The sequence below is a fragment of the Dysidea avara genome, chromosome 6 (genome assembly GCF_963678975.1).
Source record: "Dysidea avara chromosome 6, odDysAvar1.4, whole genome shotgun sequence".
NCBI lineage: Eukaryota > Metazoa > Porifera > Demospongiae > Dictyoceratida > Dysideidae > Dysidea > Dysidea avara.
This window is the reverse complement of record NC_089277.1, coordinates 5,735,951-5,755,569: the sequence shown is the minus strand read 5'-3', so window position 1 is coordinate 5,755,569 and position 19,619 is coordinate 5,735,951. Positions and strand designations below refer to the sequence as shown.

Genomic DNA, 19,619 nt, shown 5'->3' with positions numbered 1-19,619 from the left:
ATTTTTCATTCTGTAATTAAATTATGGAATAGTTTACCTCCACCTGTAGTTGATTCTCCCACACTTAAATAATAATAAAAAATGCTTCAAAAAACCCTCAGAAAAAAATTGGTGCTTTTATCCCTGCTTCGTAACGATTTCCTCAAAATTTGCTACTCTACTATAAGGTATTCAGTTGTATGCTGATCTGTATAGTCCTGTAAAGTATTGATAGATAAAATAAATTATAACCATGCCAAGACAAAAGTTCATTATAATGCACCTATCAATGTCAAGCCCCATCCCTGGGATCCTCATACACCTACTGGGGATTTGACATCTACATCTTTCCCCACTCTGGGGCTTTTGACGGTGGCAGTTAAATTATTTTAATAGATAAATCTAATCCACTATATATAGAAACCCCTCGTGGTGGCATGGGCAAGCTTCATAGTCCCAGTGTGGGGAATTTGACTGTCAAATCCCCTGTATCCTCTACCCAACCCTAGGGAGGGGATAGACGACATTGATAGGGGAATAATCTTCAGCATTTTGATCAAGTAAAGTCTAAAGTGAAGGGGGGAGGGACCTGAAGCCCCCATAGCCACTCCTACATCCACCCCTGAAACAGCACAGTGAAATCATTAAAGAATGAATCTGGCGGTTCCTAGCTGAGTTAGGCCATACCTATTTGAAAAGTTGTTACTCGGACCTGACCGACCCAATTTTGCACAGATTTTAATTAAGAAAAGAAAAAAAGTAGATCACGTGACACCCTAAAAATTGCTGCAAAAGATCGAGATACTCTAAGGCCACTCCAAATAAATTCTCTGTCTCAAGCATATTTGCATGCGGGTGGGCGGTTCATTTCCATTATTTCATTATAAGATTGGCAGCATTTCAAGCCATTATTTGCCTGGCACAACCATAAAAGCATGCTTAAGCTTGTTCCTTCCTTTTTAAGTCGCAAAAATAGCACAAATGTGAGGTTTGTGCTGACTTGATAGCGCTGCTGGCACGTGAGCTGACACTGTTTTTACTGAGTCTGTTAGTATGCAAGAATAACCTGAAAATAATGGAAGAATACGGAATAATGGAATATTTAGAGCTGACAGTAACTAGATGCGGGCAGTGGACGGGAAACAGAGAATTTATTTGGAGTGGCCTAATAGAACAGTCAGTTGGTACAATTTTGGATCTCAAATATAATGCTAGCTATCTGTAAACGTAAAACCAGCGTGTTCCTTATCCCTGGCGAAGAAAATCTATGATAGCAGCAGTGCAGTGCTCATTGAACTACTAGCTATGTTTATCCGTTTTTAATAGTTATGTATTAGAAGGAATTTGATAGGTCTGCATACAGCTTTAATGTGACTTACTGATCTATTATATGGCTTGTAACCAGAAATCATAAGCATGTACACATCTAAAATTATAGCTAGCAAAAACTTTTCAAATAGGTATGGCCTTAGCTTACAAAGAAGCCACATATTAAAAATGTAAGACAGACGGGGAACTACAGTCTCATTTGAAGTGAAAAAACTAAGCCTGTATAGTAGCCTTTGCTGTTAGCTATAGTATAGAGTTACGCTTGTCTAAGGTAGTAGAGCATCAACTGGTTTGCAGAGCCTTGAGACTGGTGGTGACATAAAATAGGCCTCATTATGGTGAAATTCTGAAACATATTATGACATCACAAATACATGCATTTTCATTGCATATGCGTTACCTTTAGGACATGACATCTGGTGTGCTGTAAAAATGATTGCCAGCCTTCTTAGCATCAAAATACATGTGCACGTGATTGATAACAAATTAGAGACGGTGGGGAAAAAAGGGATACGGGCGCGGAGATGAGAAACAAGTTTGCCTGGTCTTCAATACCCTTGTTAGATTTATGTTACGTCATCCAACACCCCGAGCAACATCCTCTGTACCGAGCTCCGAGACTCAAAGTCACTAAATTGTTCTCCCGCTATGTAAAGTAGTTATGCGACGATCAAGTACAACATGTTGACCCTTTATTTCACTCAAAACCTTACTACGCGCATGATTAGGTACAGCCAGGTAAGGTAAGTAAGGGGGTTTCCGGACAGCTGGGTATTCCGGACACTTAGTTTTTAATCTGCTACTGAAGGATGGAATAGAAACCAATCAGGCTATGGTTTAAGTACCTAAGTACCCTACTTGTTTACTATAAAATACTAAAGTTTTGTTTCGATAGCTTTAAGGATTGCCGAGATACATCACAATTCGCTTGCGCGTGTAGAATATTTTTGTGTAAAAAACTTTTACTACGCATGTTAACAGGAGACCGAGGGCACCGTTCATAATTCTAAGCGACCATAGGCAGCACAAATGATCAGTCACACTATTCAGTGAACGGATACATGATTTAGAGATAGTACAACTGGAATCCAAGCCCATTACTTGCGACGTGTTAACTGGCACGCACAATCAACACAACCAGCAGCCCAGAGAAGCCCCAAGCAAGGATCCGCGGGGCTACACTACTTAACTATGCTGTTTCGGTGTTAAGGCAAGGACTGATACAGATTTCCAAGCAGTAGATCAAATGTCGCATCTTCGAAAGTGCTGCAAGACACACGCACGGTCCGAGCAAGGCTGGCAGCACTGCAGCAGTTCTGCTTCTTAAAAATCGCTGTCACCAACAAAGTAACCACACAAACAGAATGCTATCAGTCTCTGCTGGGCCTTGACCCTCAATAGAGTGCAGCATTTCCCATAACAATGGTAGGTACGTCTTTTTTTAGTGGTGTCCGGAAACCCCAGCCACATAAATTTTTGACAATTTCTCAAACTGCAAATTTAAACTGCTCTTTCTCCTAGTACCCTATACTTCACCACCCACAATTTATACCACCGATAGCCTAGTTCATTAGCTACAATTCGGCACTAAGCATTTTAAAATCCGCTTTTCTTTCGAGGAGGAATGAACAAATGTCTAAACTTTGTCCGGAAACGCCCGCCCCTACCTTAATAATAATTATTATTATACGCATGCGCTATCGTAAGGGTGTGGCATCACTACAGAATGGCGAGGACAACTTGAAGGATTTGACCACATTGAACTGGTCGCTTCTTGGAGCGTACACAGCCGAGTGTTTATCTAAATCAGTTGGTGAAATAATAGCATCAAGTAGGTATTCCTATACCTCTTGCTGTTTGCAGTCTCGTCAGTAATAATGTCTGTCAACTTCACTGTCGTACCGCAAGGGAAATCAAGTGAGTGCGTGTTGAAACTATTATTATTTGCAATTGACCTGAGCTATAGAAATATAGACGTTAACTTACAAGGTCGCTAAAATTAAACTCATTGTAATACCCTTGAGATACTTCCATGAATTAACTCCGCCAAAATGTTTTCGCATACATTTTAAACGCAAAATTTTCTTGCATTTATTTCTTATCAACTTTACTAGTTAGGCACTCTTGCCAACAGTAAACTTATTAGCGTCACTTGTTTCCCAAGGAGATGATAAGCCAGAGTTGAGTGAACTCTTCATCAACGTCATCCCACAATATGCAGATCGCTGGGAGGCTCTTGGTACAATCCTTGGGTTAAAGGATTATGAAATTGCTGTCATTTCTAAAGACAATGCTAGCCAGTCAACTGAAGGTTGTGCAGCAGTGTTGATGAAGTGGCTCCAGAGTGTTGACCAACCAACTTGGGGTAAAATGGATGATGCCACCAACCTCCTCAGACCATTTCTAACTGATGCAGTGTCTGATGATTGTCCTCATTTCAGAGGTAGGCTATATTAAAATATTAGAATCACTAACTTCACACATACATCACTACAGGAAGTAGTGCACTCTCTTCTCACCTGAAGACCTACTACATCAGTACAAGGTTCATCAATGAGCATGACCAGCAGTGGTCACCTGAGCAACCTAAATACTATATTCCACTTATACTGGTCCATCAAGAGGGTCAACGATCTAAGGAGGAGATCACTGATATGGCTTCAGCTACAATGAGAGGTAACATTGAAGAATACATTTCAACAACTAGCAGTAAGACCACTAAAGATCTACAAGAGGTTTTCTCCCAGTTAGAACAGCCATTGAATAGTGAACGACCACGTACCATCTTAGTAGAAGGATCTCTTGGCATAGGCAAGTCAGTTTTGCTGAAGCAAATTTCATACCTGTGAGCTAATAACACACTAGTAACAAATAGTGGCTTTCTGTTTCTTCTTCAAGAACTTGCCATGGAGAACAATAAATTAGGTGTGTATATAGTGTTGAGAAAAGGACTAAAAAAAAGAGAAAGGTTCTATTTAGAGCATAAATTTGCAGCAGTGCAAGTCACCTTAAAAGAATTGTCACCATCATTTCATCAAAGGCAACAATCATAAGTGCTACTCTATTGGGGTGACTAAAGCCAACTTGCAATTGTTAATACAGAGAGGGAATGAGAATCTTGACATCAAATTTCTGATGGATGCAGAATTAATCAAACACCATTGGTGGCTTGATTTACTGGTAACTTGCAATCATTTCATATCCAGTGGATCTGTATTACCATGGTTACAATGCAACTGAGTATAGGCTCAACGCCACTCAAGATGAAGTGACAAAGTAGACATGAAGATAATGAATCACTCACCAGTAGAGATGCACAGCCGAAACTGTGTATATAATTGATTATATATTATTTTTTCGTGCTCTTTTATTTCTCTGCTTGCCAATGGTGAGCAGTGCTACAAAGCCATTGTAACATAAGAAGCTGAACTGTATGATGAAATGCAATATCTTTAGTGAAACTTGCCTGGAGATATGCAGCTCTATGTAGATCTGGAAGTGTAACCTTAACACTATCCACAATCTCCCCAGGCAGGACTAGTAACCCATTGGATTGTATATAGTTCTAGCCTTTGTGGGATATGATCTGATATCACCATTTATAAATTACTTCAACATCCACCAGGTTTCTATCGACGCATGCACAGTTGGACAGAGATGGCAGACTGGTCAGTATTATTCAGTATACAAAACACAGTAGCTACAGTAGCATGGATAGAGTAGCTTTATGAGCATTAAACATTTCATGATTGGATTATGTATGCACATTTAAAATTTGGGTGTATCTTGTTTATAAGTTTCCGTTTATTCCTAGGCCTTAATATTTTACACATAAAACTGTACATGTTTTTTGGAAATGTTGGATAGATCAGGCTGAAATGCTAGCTGCACTGATCAATCTAGAATTGTTGTATGTGTAAGCTGATAAATGAATTGAATAGTGCAGGCAGGCATTTATCCTTTTGAAGCTTTAATATAAGATATAGTGATGTTTATCTTTTTTCCAGTACAAAAATAGCTCAAATTCTGTTAGGGCATGTTAGACTCCTTAAGCCACATACATGTTGTACATATTTTGTATACGTTGTGCTCTGTGTAAGTGTACATGTGTATACAAATAGATCTGAACCTCATTGCATCTCCTGTTATCACTCCTATAATATAACATTGCTATACTGTACATGCACTGGCCTTGTACTGCTCTGCAGTATGTAGAGTGTGTAGCTGTGAATGCAAAGTAATATCCAAATACTTGGGCAAATACAATACTGGTATAAAAAACATTTAAAAATAATCTACAAAAAATATTTGTTCAAATACCTAGAGTACATTCAATAGAGACTCAAACACTACTTTACCAGTATATGAATTGACAAATACTTATTGTAATTCTTTATACTTCATCTGCAGGTCATAATACAGACTGTTGGCACACTCCAAACGACTTCCTAACTTTATAGCATCTTCACCACCATATTTCTTGTCTTCATCAGACCAGCCCAACAAGTAGTTATGATTACCAGCCAGTAGTTTTGTGATCTGTCCAAATTGTGGCCTTAATAATGGTTCAGGGTCCCTGAAGTACATTCAGTAACAATAATTTTGATCATCCCACTAACACAGTAAAAACAGTTTCACAGCATGATATTAGAAGAAATGCCATAGATTATGTGAGTACATATAATTATATCTATGCCATTTCTTCTAATATTGTGCTGTGAAATTATTATCATACACCATACAGTATGGTAGTGTTGTATAGCAGAGATTTGATCTTCTTGCCCACCCAAAACCAGCCTCATTTCTCTAATAATTACCATAACAGCTTGGCAGTATGGGTTAGGCATGTTAGCTGTTAAGGATCATTTACAATGTTTACTAAAGCCCTGGGGGGCACATTTTGTTGTATAGTTATCTGTAATGTGAGTATAGTCTGTTTTCAGAAATGTACCGAAATACTTCTGAACAAGCTATAGCACTAGTTTTCAACTCAACCTAACGTTTCCCAACTCATAGGATAGCTAAGATGAAAAAAACTTTTCCGTCTAAGTGGTTTTATGGCAAAAATCCAAGTCATGCATAATAATCACATGAGCATTAATAATTATAAATTCCCACAATCAAAACTTTGATATAAATAGCTAGTCAGGCTATACAGATGTAGCCCGGGTAAGTAGCCAACTATGTTACATTGCAGATGTAGTCTGGTTGGCTCCTTTGATCTGCCTACACACAGTATAATGTCTTGACATATGTATTATGATTATTCTTAGCAACATAGAGTATACACATACCAACACTTAATCATTATTCGGTATATAGTTCTGGGACAACCAGGAGGTGGTTGGAGTCTGAATCCAGTATCAAGTTTCTCCAATGACTGAATGGTACATAGTATTATAAACATGTGAGTACCTTTTGTCTGCTGCTTACTTCATTGAGGTTCAACCACTCATATGGCTCACGTCCCAAACTCCATATTTCATATAGTACAATACCAAAACTCCACACATCACTTTGACATGAATACTTTCTGAAGTGGATTGCCTGAGTCACGAAAACTTGTGAAACAATAGGACAAAAACCCAACAAATACCTCGGGAGCTGTCCATTTTACTGGTATCTTCCCTCCCGATGTGACATAGTAGTTTTCATCAAGTAGATCACGCGACATTCCAAAATCAGCAATCTTTTTACAGTACAGTAAACAATAATAAAAGCTTCCATTCATTAGTTCAATAAGTACATACCTTGCATGTAACAGATTCAGAAACAAGAATATTCCTTGTAGCCAAATCTCTGTGAACAAACTGTTTACCACTAAGGTAAGCCATTCCTGCTGCAATCTCTTGACAAAACTTTAGCAGAAGTAATGGTAGGTTTGTATGAACACTGGTTCCAATTCTAGAGGCATACACAAATCATCACTGCATGATAACATTTTCTTTTTGTGAGTGGTTTAAAAGAAAAACCTGACAAATATGACATTTTACAGTCACACTTGCAACTTTTTTGTAGAAGATGCTGTTGTACCATTCAAATTAAAAATACATTTGTGACCGGGCCTGTGAAAATAGGGCATGTGGGTACAAACTACACCCCACCATACAACAGGTTATATCTTAATACTGGAAGAGAATATGTACAGTCTGAAACTTGTATTATATAGCCAATTAAAGGTTTAATAAGGGTTGAAAATGGTAATAGCATGATGCTATAAAATGTTACGAGTCATGAAAGTTTAAATAAATACACAAATTTATGTGTCCATGCACATGTCCTATTTTTGCAGGCCCATACAGTCACTATTAAAAGCACACTGTGTACAAAACCCTTATCTTGTATTACATATAGTAATGTCAGATGTCAGCATGGTTTCCATACCACAAACACTCTTATAGGAGTGGTGGGTAAGCAGTTAATGAGGGACGATGGTGGAAGACATTTCACAAGGCTTGGAGAAGACAACACACCCTGTGCAATACCTATACTAAGAGTTTTGCACACACCAGACCCATCCGCAGTTATCCAAGCCACCACATTGCCATAACAGGAAAAGTTAAAATTTATACAATAAAGCTTTGAAAAAGGCAATATAAAGGAAAGGAAAGTAGCACATGGCTTTAGCTGAATTTTGGGGTGCTATAAATTCCAATCTACCAAATATGGTTTAGTTTTAATCACACATGCAGTTAGTCACACACAGTATGTGCTTTTACTCACGAAGGTTGAAGCTGTATTAACAGATTCCTCAGGTCTCCTCTGGACACATATTCTAATACAATCATGACAGGTTCATCTGTCACTACACCATGAAGCTTTACCACATTCTCATGATCAAACTGGCACATTATGGCAGCCTCCTGGAGGAATCGCACCCTATCCTTAGTACTAACGTTTTCATTTAAAGTCTTCACAGCAACTTGCACTTTCTTGCGTGAGGTAGGCTTCCACATGGCACGAGCAACTATTCCAAACTCTCCTGACCCTAATTCCTCACCAACCCTGTGACGCAAGTAGATCAAGAAATATAATACAATTATGTAGGTACTATATATATGGTTTAATTGGTAAGGAGTCTAAATTAGCTTAGAAAGCAGTATGAATAATTCTCTTTGATGTTGACACAGTTAATGAGGTTATTAATACCACTTAGAGGCCTGAGGTGAGGGCTCTAAGTTTCATTTAGAGACCCGTTGTCACATGAGACTGCTTTGGTAAATTCAACAACACTTCAAAGAGTTTTCTATGTCATTGATTTAATTAGTGGTTGTATGGTTAAGTGAGATTTGGGTTTTTACCTTCATCAGCCATACCAGCACTTGACCAAGCTAGCTGTCAAACTGAGCGAGCCAGCTGCTCGATGCATATTACAGTTACCCCAACAATGCTCCAGATTCACTACTATGTGAAACTGCTGGTGTTGCTGAGTTTACAGCAAGTATATTTTGTTTGTCTGCTTTTCAGCACTGTCATCATTAAACCATCAACACACTTCAGCTGTGCTATTGCACCTGTTTGTAACATTTGTCACTTCATGGCCAGTTGTAATAATGCTTGTCGTTTTGTGGCCAGTTGTCATAAAACTTGTCACTTTGTGGCCAGTTGTTATAAAGCTTGTCACTTCGTGGCCAGTTGTAATACAGCTTGTCATGTAATAAAGCTTGTCGCTTCATGGCCAGTCGTAATAAAGCTTGTTGCTTCGTGGCCAGTTGTAATAAAGCTTGTTGTTTTGTGGCTAGGTGTAATAAAGTTTGTTGCTTCATGGCCAGCTTGTATTAGCTAGTAAACAAACCTTGGAACTAAATAACAGTTGCTAAAACAACACTAACCTGGCCACTAAGCCGGCGGCACACACAAACATGCTGTAAAGGACCTTACCTAGCGTGATTCTGTGCTTCTTTTGTTAGTGCTGGTAATGAGCTGCTTTCTAAATAGGTTAGATACCCACTGTTGTTTTTTAGGAGGTTGAAACCCTCGTGCTTGGTTTGGCATCTCGGTGAGCATTAATTAGTGACCAAACTGCGCCCTCGGGTTGTCAAACCTACTAAAAAACCTCCAGTGGGTATCTAACATATACAAATTGGTAAAATTTGATGCACTAAATGAAAGCTCACTAATATTATTGTGACTTGATGGCTAATGCCAGTGAATAAAGAACCCATTTGCCAAATAATTCCTACCTATTAAACAATACAAGTATACAGAAAAATATGGAATTTCAACTAGAGTAGGGACCATAGCACACTGATAAAAGTACTGAAACAAGCTGGAGTAGTGCACTTATTTTTGATATTAAATCACAGTAAAACAATAAGAAGTGTTATATCCCTACTAGGGATATAACACTTCTTATTGTTTTACTGTGATTTGTGACTGGATTTTGGAAAAGCGATCCAAATTGCACATTAGAAGTTTTGAGATAAACGGTTTTAAAGAATTGAAGCCAGCATAAGTCTCCAAGGATAGCAAGCATGCATATGAAATTTACACAAAAGATGGATCAATCTATTACCTTTCAGGCCACTTCCAGTACTTGTAGCTGCTTGTGGAGTTTCCCGCCACATAAGATAGAAAATCTGAGCAGTTGGACGAGCGAAGTAGTATCACGAGTGCTCACAAAGGGGTGGCGGGGAGGGCAAGAGATAGACCTCAAAATGGAGGCAGGCCACGATTGGAGTCCAGACACGAGATTACAGGGCTGTGCTGGCTTCTTAGTGGCTGATATGTAGCAAAATCAACAGAGAAAACATCTGGCCAACATTATAAGGCTGTCCACCAGTAAACCACTGATTCTTGCCAAGCCAGGTCCTTCACAAGGCCTGAAACCGCCATTTGAGTGCTCCACACCACCCAGAAAAGATGTCTGTTAAAACCAGCCTTGAGTAGTTTGAGTAGTACTGAGGGTCAAAACTAGTAGTACCTATCCACTGGTGGTGTTAGTTTGATTTTGCCTGATGTGCGATTTGGATCGGTTTTGTAAAATCTGGTCACATTTAATATCGTGCACTACTCCAGCTTGTTTCAGTACCTTTTATCAATGTGCTATGGTCCCTACTCTAGTTGAAAATTCCAAATTTTTCTGTGTACTTGTTTGTTAACTTTTTTTTGCAAATAATTATTATGACTGGTGAACCCATGCATACCGCATCTGAAATGGCACCGTGCGCCTCAGCTATATCAATTATCATCTGAAAAGTGAAGTATCCATTACGTTTCGTTGCCAGCTATGTTCAACCCATTATGCAGCATTTTGAATAATGCTGCCATGATAATTATAGAAAAACTTATATCATATATCACCAAGGTTTATATCACGATATGAAGATATATCACGATATAGAACTAACTGTAACATTTGCAAGGCAAACGTGTACATACTCCTCATTTTAAGCTAAAATTTAAGGTGGATGTATACCACAAGTAAAGGTACTCTTGTTTACCAGGTTTTAAATGCATTTTATTACTGCTATATAGTTGAGACAAGTGGCTGGCATTTCATACAAACCTCACAATTTACTTTGGGGTTGGCATGTTACCACCACTAAACCATCAACACATAACTTAATTAAATGCCAAATACCATATGTCTGGCCACCCCCACATCATTATACTATATCATGATACATCAATATAACTCATTGGCTATATCACCACCTTGTTATATCGATATTATCGATATAATGATATATCGTGGCAGTACTAATTTTGAATCAAGAAAAGCACCTTTGCAATCCATGCATACCAAAAGAAATGGTGCCGCCGTGCCCCAGTCATCAATTATATCGTATGAAAAGTGAAGTATCCATTACGTTTCCTTGTTGGCTATGTTCAACCCGTTACATAGCAGTACGAATCAAGAACTGTTTGAAAAGTGCCTCTCCAATCAAAATAGCTACTATGACAAATATGGACGATTTCCGTCATGAAGGGAAGCCATCACATGCTATCATCAAATCAACACTTTTCGCTGTCAGCAAAAATAAATGGGACACAAAGGAGGACACTGGTAAGTCCATGAAGAATGCATTGTACGTACTGCAGTATGCCAAAAGGCACCTGTTGGGCCGAAGTGACATCGAACAGTGAAAAAATCAAGCCCGTAGCCTTAGCCGTTATCGAGTTACGCTAGTCTGAAGGCATCAGTCAGTTACTCAGTCAGTCAGTCACTAGAAAATTCTGCTAAATATATATTTTAAAATTCCATAGCAACTTGTTGAAAGCGTTTCGGGTCAATCTGAAAGCTTGTTTGGGCTTAGTTTTACCTAACTCATCGTCGTCAGGGGAAATTGGGTTGTTTTTTGGGTGATTTTATTTTGTGGCCATGCCTACTCCTTTGTGGTCCCTACTATATAGTACTATCATACTGTATGATAATTATACTGCAGTACTACACATCTATAATACATGTAGTGTCTAATTTTTTGTATTTACAAGTACCTACGTACATATTAAACCTCCTCTCCTTTTTGTATAAGTTAACATCCTACGTCAGCTTGGCCCACATGCACTACCGTTACGTGGGATGTGCTGGCACTATATACATACTTTGGGGTTAAATCAGGCAGCCATGGATGCTAGGAGCTAAGTGCACCTGCATCAATATCTGCCTTAGTTAGGAAGCTAGCTGCTGTATATCTAAGTCAAATCAAACAGCTTGACTGCACCCAGTTTCCCCCAAAACTTTGCTAGCATGGTAGTGGTAGAGAGAAACCCTAAGTATGGAACGATGAAGTGATAGCCAGTGAGCACTGCACAATTAGCAACAAACAGTGAGTGACGCATGATTAGCAACAAATAATAAGCAATACATGATAAACAATAATTAATGAGTAATGTATGACAAGAAACCAACAACGAGTAATGCATGATGATCAACAATGAGCAATCCATGGTAAGCAACAAACAATGAGCGATGTATGACAAGCAACAAACAACGAGTGTTTTGATATGTTTACAGTGAATTCAATCTCTGTGACAGGGTTCAGCACAAGAAACTCCAAGTAGCACCTGAAAGTAGCAACTGTGTGATCAACATGCACACGTTTGATGGTATTGAATATTATTTATTGATCATGGGTTCTAATTCATTTAATCCCAGCCATACAAAGGCTTCCTTGTCTGTTAACCTTATTTGCAGTGGTAAATTGTGTATAAACGCTGTAATGTGAAGCTTGTATATAGTTTTGATATGATGTTACATGTAATAGGTTCAACATCAGTAACTTGATCTTAATAATTATTAAAAGTAACCAATGGTAATTGATAAGTCTAGCAGGTCATTGATGCATATGTATCAATAAGTGTGGGAAAAAAAAACTAGAAACCTTACAAGCTAGTAGGGATCATAGAAGTTAAACTTGTACTTTGGGTGACTATCATCCTTTACAGTATATTCATACTAGTTTGCCTTACTTGATTTCTTTGTGGAGTAGTTTCCGAAATTTTTTTCCTGCAAATTCTTCATAAATTTTCTTTTCATCATCAGCAGGCACACGGTATATTGGACCACAGTCCCCTGTGTGACTATATGGAGTATCATAAATACTCTCTTCTGTTTGTAATGACTTGGCAACGTCATTTGAAGACATATAATAAATCCCTTTGGAGCTTTCATAGCTGGCGACTTCATCGTAAATAACATCTACGCCTGATAAGGCTATTGTTAACAGTGATTCCACATCTAAGCCCTGCTACATAACAAAATAGTAAGTTGTTACAAACAAACTACACAAACATGCACATGTATATATTACACATCCGTATTATACATGTGTATTAATATACTTATACATGTTCAAGGAGTCTGTGCTGTTCAACAAATAATTAAGCTGGCTAATTGTGGCAGTTTTCTAGTTGGCTTATAGACTAAATGTATGTGTAAGAATTTTGTGTATATCGAACAATATTTTGAATTTCTTATGCCAAGTTTGCAATGAATTTAAAACAGCTTACTCAAATCATGTTACCTGGAGAACTTGACATGTCATTCATCATGATACTTACTTTGTCACTGACAGCAGTAGCTATTGAATCAACTCCATCTGTAACACAGAACAACATAAACATTTATATATGTTATGAACATAGCTACATGGTTTAATACATAGCTGTAAGATTTGAATTAGCTTTACATGATGTGCTTGTATATACACCACACACCACAATATTGAGAGTTGTAGCATTTTCACCATGGATGATAAAAGTGATTTTCATGCATTCGTACCTCACTAACAGCTGAACAGAAATAGCCTATTTTTTCTGTGCAACATTCCTTGGGGTGGGACATCTTCCATGCTAAATTTGAGGTAAATTTGTCCCACTGTCTGTAAGATAATTATGTTCATTCAAAGTTCATCTTTCTTCGTATCTTCCATGTTAATTTTTCTCTTTGTACCACTTACAAAAATCTCCATAACTTGCACAAGCTTTATTGGATTCTTTTACATTTGGAGGTATAAAGTGCATCTATTTTCCAATTTGTGAATAGATAGATAAAAGTGATGAAAAGTTACGAGCAATTTTCAAGTGCAATTTTTTTTTTGTCACACTTGCAGGGTAAACTACTGACAGAAGCAAGTTAAAACTTGGTAGACTGACTATCGTGGTACAGACCTTTTGTGCTTTGAAAGTACTGAGAGTATTAGCTAAGGGATATAAAGCAAAAACCAAAACATGTGAACAAGCATGGTCAAGATATTCTAATAGAACAGTCACCAAGAAGTGAAAAAAAAAGAAAAAAAATTGTGCTCGAATTATGTAAGAAAAAAATTGTTCAGTAAAACAGTCACTGAGAAGTAACTGCAATCAGTTGTTCAACTACTTGCTTACTTTCTACCTTATAAGCAGAAGTTTTCACCAGAATATAATTTCGTAGATCTATGCACAGAAACTCTAAATTGTTCTTTCTAGACCTTTCTATGTAGCTACATTGTATTTGAAGAATGTGCACTTTATTAGAGTACTGCATAATATATATTATAGTCAAATAAATATACCAAACATATTTAAGTGTCACAGTATAATATGCAAGAAAATTCAACTAGTTTACATAAGCAGTTTAGCCAGTAGTTGTGACAAATAGCAGCAATGAAAACTGCTGCTCTATTAGAGTATCTCAATGTGTCAGGTAACTAGGTACAAACTTTAGGTAATCTGTATAAATAACAATGATTTATAATGAGAAAACCAACCATACCCAAACGTGTTTTGGGATCCTTTAATAGAGCAGCCATATACATGCAATGTATGGCAAGTAAAATTATTACAAATGTCTAGCTCTTCTATTTACCTGTAGGAAAATAAAACAAAAGTCAGCACATATAAATACAAAAAGAAATGATATCTGATCCAAAACAGTCATTGCAACCATTTCTTGGCTGCCACTTTTGATACTTTTTCATACTAGCCTGTTTTTGGAAGGCAGCACCCTTGCACCCTTTTTCATAGCTTGGCTGTTTTGGAATAGATTAAGTGATTTCCACAAGGTTATTGTCATTTTATGTAAGCAAACACTTTAATTCAAATTCTTGGTCATAATTAACTGAAACATGTCATATTAGCCCAAAGCTACTTAGTAACCACATACGTATGTATGTAAATACTTAATCCAAACTAAGGAGCTCAACTATGTTATTGGTAGTGCCAGAATGGATACTGACCATTTTTGTTGTGCCGACTACCTCAGGGAAGGGTACCTCCTATTCAGCTGAATACGCCAGGCTATTACTGAGATGTGTACCTTCAAAGATTGTCTTATTTCTTCATAATCATTTTCCATTTTGCCACAACTTGTGGTCTCTGATTCTCTAACTTCAAATTTGGAAGGATGTAAGAACATATTTAGTATGTATACAATCTAATTTTTGCATGGGAGAAGAAAGTTACGTATAATTTTGAAAAATCACACATGCAATTTCTTGGCCGTCATCACAGTGGCAGATTGAAAGAAATCGGGATAACAACCATGAAGTTATGCTGTGAAAACCAACTATGCATAACAAGTGCACAAGCCTAGTCTGGCAACAAGTAAGGATTACTCTGGATGCAGATAATTTCATGCCAGAGTCTCAGAGACAAACAGGCTACTATCCTTTCCTTGCTCGAATAGCACAATTACACTAAAACTTAGTACAGCTTATTTTTATACTGGTACCAAATGTTGCCACAGATGTTACTAGTAACTTTTCGTTTCCAACCACATCCCTCCTTGACCAACCCATTCCCTACTTACTGCTTATAGCAGTATATAAATACTTGATATGTGACCAGATTTTACAAAACCGATCCAAATTACACATCAGACAAAATCAAACTAACACCTCCAGTGGATAGCTACACTATCGTACTAATAGTTTTAACTCTCACTACTACTCAAACTACTTGAGGCTGGTTTCAACAGACGTCTTTTCTGGGTAGTATGTAGAGCTCGAATGGTGGTTCCGGTCTTGTGAAGGACCCGGCTTGGCAAGAATCACTGGACAGCCTTGTAATGTTGGCCAGACATTTTTGGGGTTGATTTTGCTACATATCAGCTGCTAGGGAGCCAGCACAGTCCTGTAATCTTGTGTCTGGACTCCAATCATGGTCTGCCTCCATTTTGAGGTCTATCTCTTGCCCACCCCGCCACCCCCCTACCCTATACTTCTTTGTGAGCACTCGTGATACTATACTTCGTTTGTCCAACTGCTCAGATTTTCTATCTTATTTGGTGGGAAACTCTACAAGCAGCTACAAGTACTGGGAGTGGCCTGAAAGGTAATAGATTGATGCATCTTTAGCGTAAATTTCATACGCGTACTTGCTATCCTTGGCAAGTTATGCTGATTTGAATTATTTAAAACCGTTTATCTCAAAACTTCTAATGTGCGATTTGGATCGTTTTTCCAAAATCCAGTTACATATACTGAAACACTTTTGCGTTGTATGTATCCTATATTTTTACAAAATTGTTCATCATCACAATTGACAAACTGATTAATCACTGTAGAACAGTTTTTCAGTGGCCTAGAAGAAATCAGATTAAAAATCATTGGGTTGTAATGTGAAAACAGCTACTGTACGTGTACAAGTACACAATCAAAACAAACAATAGTTCAGTCACCCTATTAGAGCATTCAGCTACATATCAAGTCATCCTATTAAAGCAGTCAACTCTGCTTATAGAGAAGGTAATTTTACAGAATCCAACTATGTATAAAGCATTTAGAGAGTTCAGCTAAGTGATAAAACTTATTCGAGAGTTCAGCTAGGTATTAGAGTGCCCAGCTATGTAAAAAAGCTATTAGAGCATTCAGCTATCACCCATCAGAAGGCACATTCCACTCGTGAGCTTATTATTTTTTGAAGGCAGGAAGGGCAGGGCAGGCTAAAAATTGGATTCAGGCATTTTAAAAAAACTTAGTATTAGCTCTTCTGTATAAGGGTTGTATACCGTAAAGTTGGGTTGTTAAGCGCATGCGCTTATAATTTTCAGAGAAAACTTTTTGTAAAAATCATACTATCTGTTAGGTGCATATGCCTAATAAATATTTATGGCGACTGTATCACGGAATCACTACATTGTAAGAGTTGTGCCAGTAACCATGCCAGTGTGTAAAGATATACCATTTCTGGGTGAAATCCTTCATGATAAACAAGATTATCACTATCCAGATGGCTGATTTGTTGTATACATAGTGAAGGGATACCTCAAGGGAGACGTAAGCACTTGAGGAGACATTAATTTTTCTGTACTTTCAGCTTTTCTAGCTCAATCGTCACATTTTGCCATGTGCGCTTAGCTTATCATTCATGGTTAATTACGAGAAATGTGTATGCGCTTAACAAATAATATGCACTTAATAGATACATGCGTATAACAACCCGACTCTACGGTATCTGGCATTAGTAACCATATAAGCAGATTTAGGAGACACTGTTAGGGCAAGGATAAAATGAAATCTAGTACACAAGTTATATTTATTTGCATAACTTTGGTTATAGTACGTTCACGTTGAGCTGAATCCTGAAAAACAGCTAAAAATTAAAAGTGGATTTTTTCTCAACAAAGTTAACAATTCAGCCAACCAGATGATTATTGGTAACAGCAAAGGTGTCAACAACAGATACGTATGGTTTGGCTCCATTACAAGTTCGGGAAAGGGCTGTAATGGGCAATGTACTTTTATGGCTTCCCCATAGGAAATGTATTGTGAAAATTTTGATTGGCCGTAAATATTATGAACAAAAAGATTTTGAAATATTTTTAGCGGGTCAAACAGTACTACAAATGAGCCAAATTTCAAGATCATGTGTAATTGCATCCATGAGTTATTAAATGTTTTTGAGGATTCAGCTCATCGTGAACATACTATAGTATAGGCCATTTTTGTTGGATAGCAGGATGAATGAAAGGCATATATATTCTAACACTCTAGTTGGATATCTATTGAGAAAAAAATTTTAAATAAGACCTCGTTTAATTTTGGAAGCATTCTAATAGTTGTTCAACAAAGTATACTTTGCAAAATTAGTCAGCCTATCTGAATTAAAGCCTGCTTAATAGCTAATCAAATTGTTATAATTGCAAACTTATCAACTGATGACATTAGAATTGTGACTGTTCTATTAGAAGAGTAACTACACTATCAGAGCATTACAACCTTTGCACAAAAATTCAAACTTATATTTGCCTCAATTTCTTCACAGTGTACAAGTTCTATATAACAGTAAAGTGCATTTATAACTGTTGTCTTCTATTTGTCCATTGGCTTTCCGTACTCCAATACAGTTCCCAGCTTATGTTTTGGTATCAATATAGTTCTGTAAGTCCAAAAGGGGCAAGAGAAGGGTCAAGGAGGGAAAAGCCCCCCCTCCCTGCCCCCTCTCAGATCTGCCTATGTCAGTAACACTAATCCAAAACAGGTAATTAAACTGTGAAAAAGAATGCAGGCATTAACAGTAGGCTACCATTCTTGCTGTTTGCCTACTACGTAGATATTATGTATGTACACCCTCATTCCCTGGCATGCAGTTGTGTTGATATATAGGACAAATCATGCCTACCCTCATTATAAAATTATATATCATACATGCACATACTTTTAGATTTATCATAATCAACAATATCCACTTGTTTCCCTCTTGATCTTCTCATCCATACAATCACCACCACCAAAACTACAATAATGACTATAGTCACTAAAACTCCTCCTATAATTCCACCAATAACAGCTCCAGTAGATCCTGATGATGATCCACCAGACCCTACATAATTGCCAGTAATAGCAATACGTAAAGTTCACTATTAATGAATACAGTATTATAGCTTGGTATTTTTCATAATATTTGTATATGTATCAAGATTCACAGTAAGTTGCGTGGCCAAGGAAAGTAGGGCACGCAACTACTGTGAGTTATTTCCACGAATGCCTAACTCTAATAGAACACACACCTAAAACCCACCTTTAAAACAATTCTTCTGCCCTTACTACTACGTGTTAAAAAGTTCTTGCAGAAAAGAAAATTGTGTTGTACATTCTGTTTAGTGTCCATTTATTACACACGTCACTCCATAGTTAAGCCATGAGGATCTACTGGCCTGGAATATTGATTTTTTGTGCATTCTCTTTTTAATACAGTGTCTGCTAGATTGTGTCGTCAAATATCCAAGCAAGTGTTTTTGGTGGTGACCAATGTTCCAGGTTAGTTGAATGTGACTTTAATTTTAGGTTACGTTCAGTGCCTGCTTGTTCTTTTACAGGTCTCACTTAATCTTGTGTCGTCATACATACATCCATGAAATTTGAATATTGTGCAAGCTGTGTGGAACAACCCCAACTTATATACACAATCACTGGCAAACCACGAACCACATTCAAGCAATCCGTTACAAATTTTGTTATGATAATGATAAATGAAAGCCACAACACAAGCTCCATAAGTTCTACCTGACTGAAAATTATCACGTGACCTATTTAAGGGAAATCTCTTGGAAAGTAACACTTCAAGTGAAAAGTGAACACATGTGATATGCGATTTATATTATTATTGTTGATGGCAGTCCATGTCTTGAGAGGGAAGTACAAATTAACATTTCTTCTGCAGCACACAAACACAAAAAAACAATTCAGCATGCAGTACACTAACAATTCTTGACAGCTTATACTAAAATACGTACTGCATTGTAGAGCCATGACTAAGAACAAGTTACATCCTATTGACAATGATCACGTGACATACTGTATTTAGGGGAAATCTCTTGGAAAATCCCTGTAACACCTCAAGTGAACACACGTGACATGTGGTTTATATTAATTATTGATGGAAGT

At 37.5% G+C, this 19,619-nt stretch overlaps 2 protein-coding genes across 3 annotated transcripts in view; one reads left to right on the top strand and one right to left on the bottom strand.

Annotated features, from left to right (window-relative positions):
- Positions 1 to 3,000: 3,000 nt before the first annotated feature.
- LOC136258464 (uncharacterized) lies at positions 3,001 to 4,575 on the top strand. The gene is made up of 3 exons (XM_066051776.1): positions 3,001 to 3,139; positions 3,473 to 3,751; positions 3,805 to 4,575. The coding sequence occupies exons 1-3, from the start codon at positions 3,001 to 3,003 to the stop codon at positions 4,155 to 4,157; spliced, it is 771 nt and encodes a 256-aa protein (XP_065907848.1). The 3' UTR covers positions 4,158 to 4,575.
- Positions 4,576 to 5,541: 966 nt separating this feature from the next.
- LOC136257625 (uncharacterized) overlaps positions 5,542 to 19,619 on the bottom strand; it is a 194,532-nt gene continuing 180,454 nt past the window's right edge. For both annotated transcript variants that reach the window (XM_066050878.1, XM_066050879.1), the window contains exons 8-16: positions 18,391 to 18,555; positions 13,315 to 13,352; positions 12,724 to 13,001; positions 8,032 to 8,313; positions 7,059 to 7,212; positions 6,905 to 6,997; positions 6,742 to 6,855; positions 6,603 to 6,688; positions 5,542 to 5,884 (exon numbers count right to left, since the gene is read on the bottom strand). In XM_066050878.1, the coding sequence (XP_065906950.1) occupies positions 5,689 to 5,884; positions 6,603 to 6,688; positions 6,742 to 6,855; positions 6,905 to 6,997; positions 7,059 to 7,212; positions 8,032 to 8,313; positions 12,724 to 13,001; positions 13,315 to 13,352; positions 18,391 to 18,555 (1,406 nt within the window). In that variant the 3' untranslated portion in view covers positions 5,542 to 5,688. The remainder of the gene's footprint in view (positions 5,885 to 6,602; positions 6,689 to 6,741; positions 6,856 to 6,904; positions 6,998 to 7,058; positions 7,213 to 8,031; positions 8,314 to 12,723; positions 13,002 to 13,314; positions 13,353 to 18,390; positions 18,556 to 19,619) is intronic.

Excerpts from the sequence above, each read along its gene's own strand:
- LOC136258464 (XM_066051776.1), top strand. The coding sequence starts at position 3,001 with ATGCGCTATCGTAAGGGTGTGGCATCACTACAGAATGGCGAGGACAAC. Across the intron at positions 3,140-3,472 it reads TGGTGAAATAATAGCATCAA|GAGATGATAAGCCAGAGTTG; the intron begins GTAGGTATTCCT and ends TTGTTTCCCAAG. Across the intron at positions 3,752-3,804 it reads TGATTGTCCTCATTTCAGAG|GAAGTAGTGCACTCTCTTCT; the intron begins GTAGGCTATATT and ends ACATCACTACAG.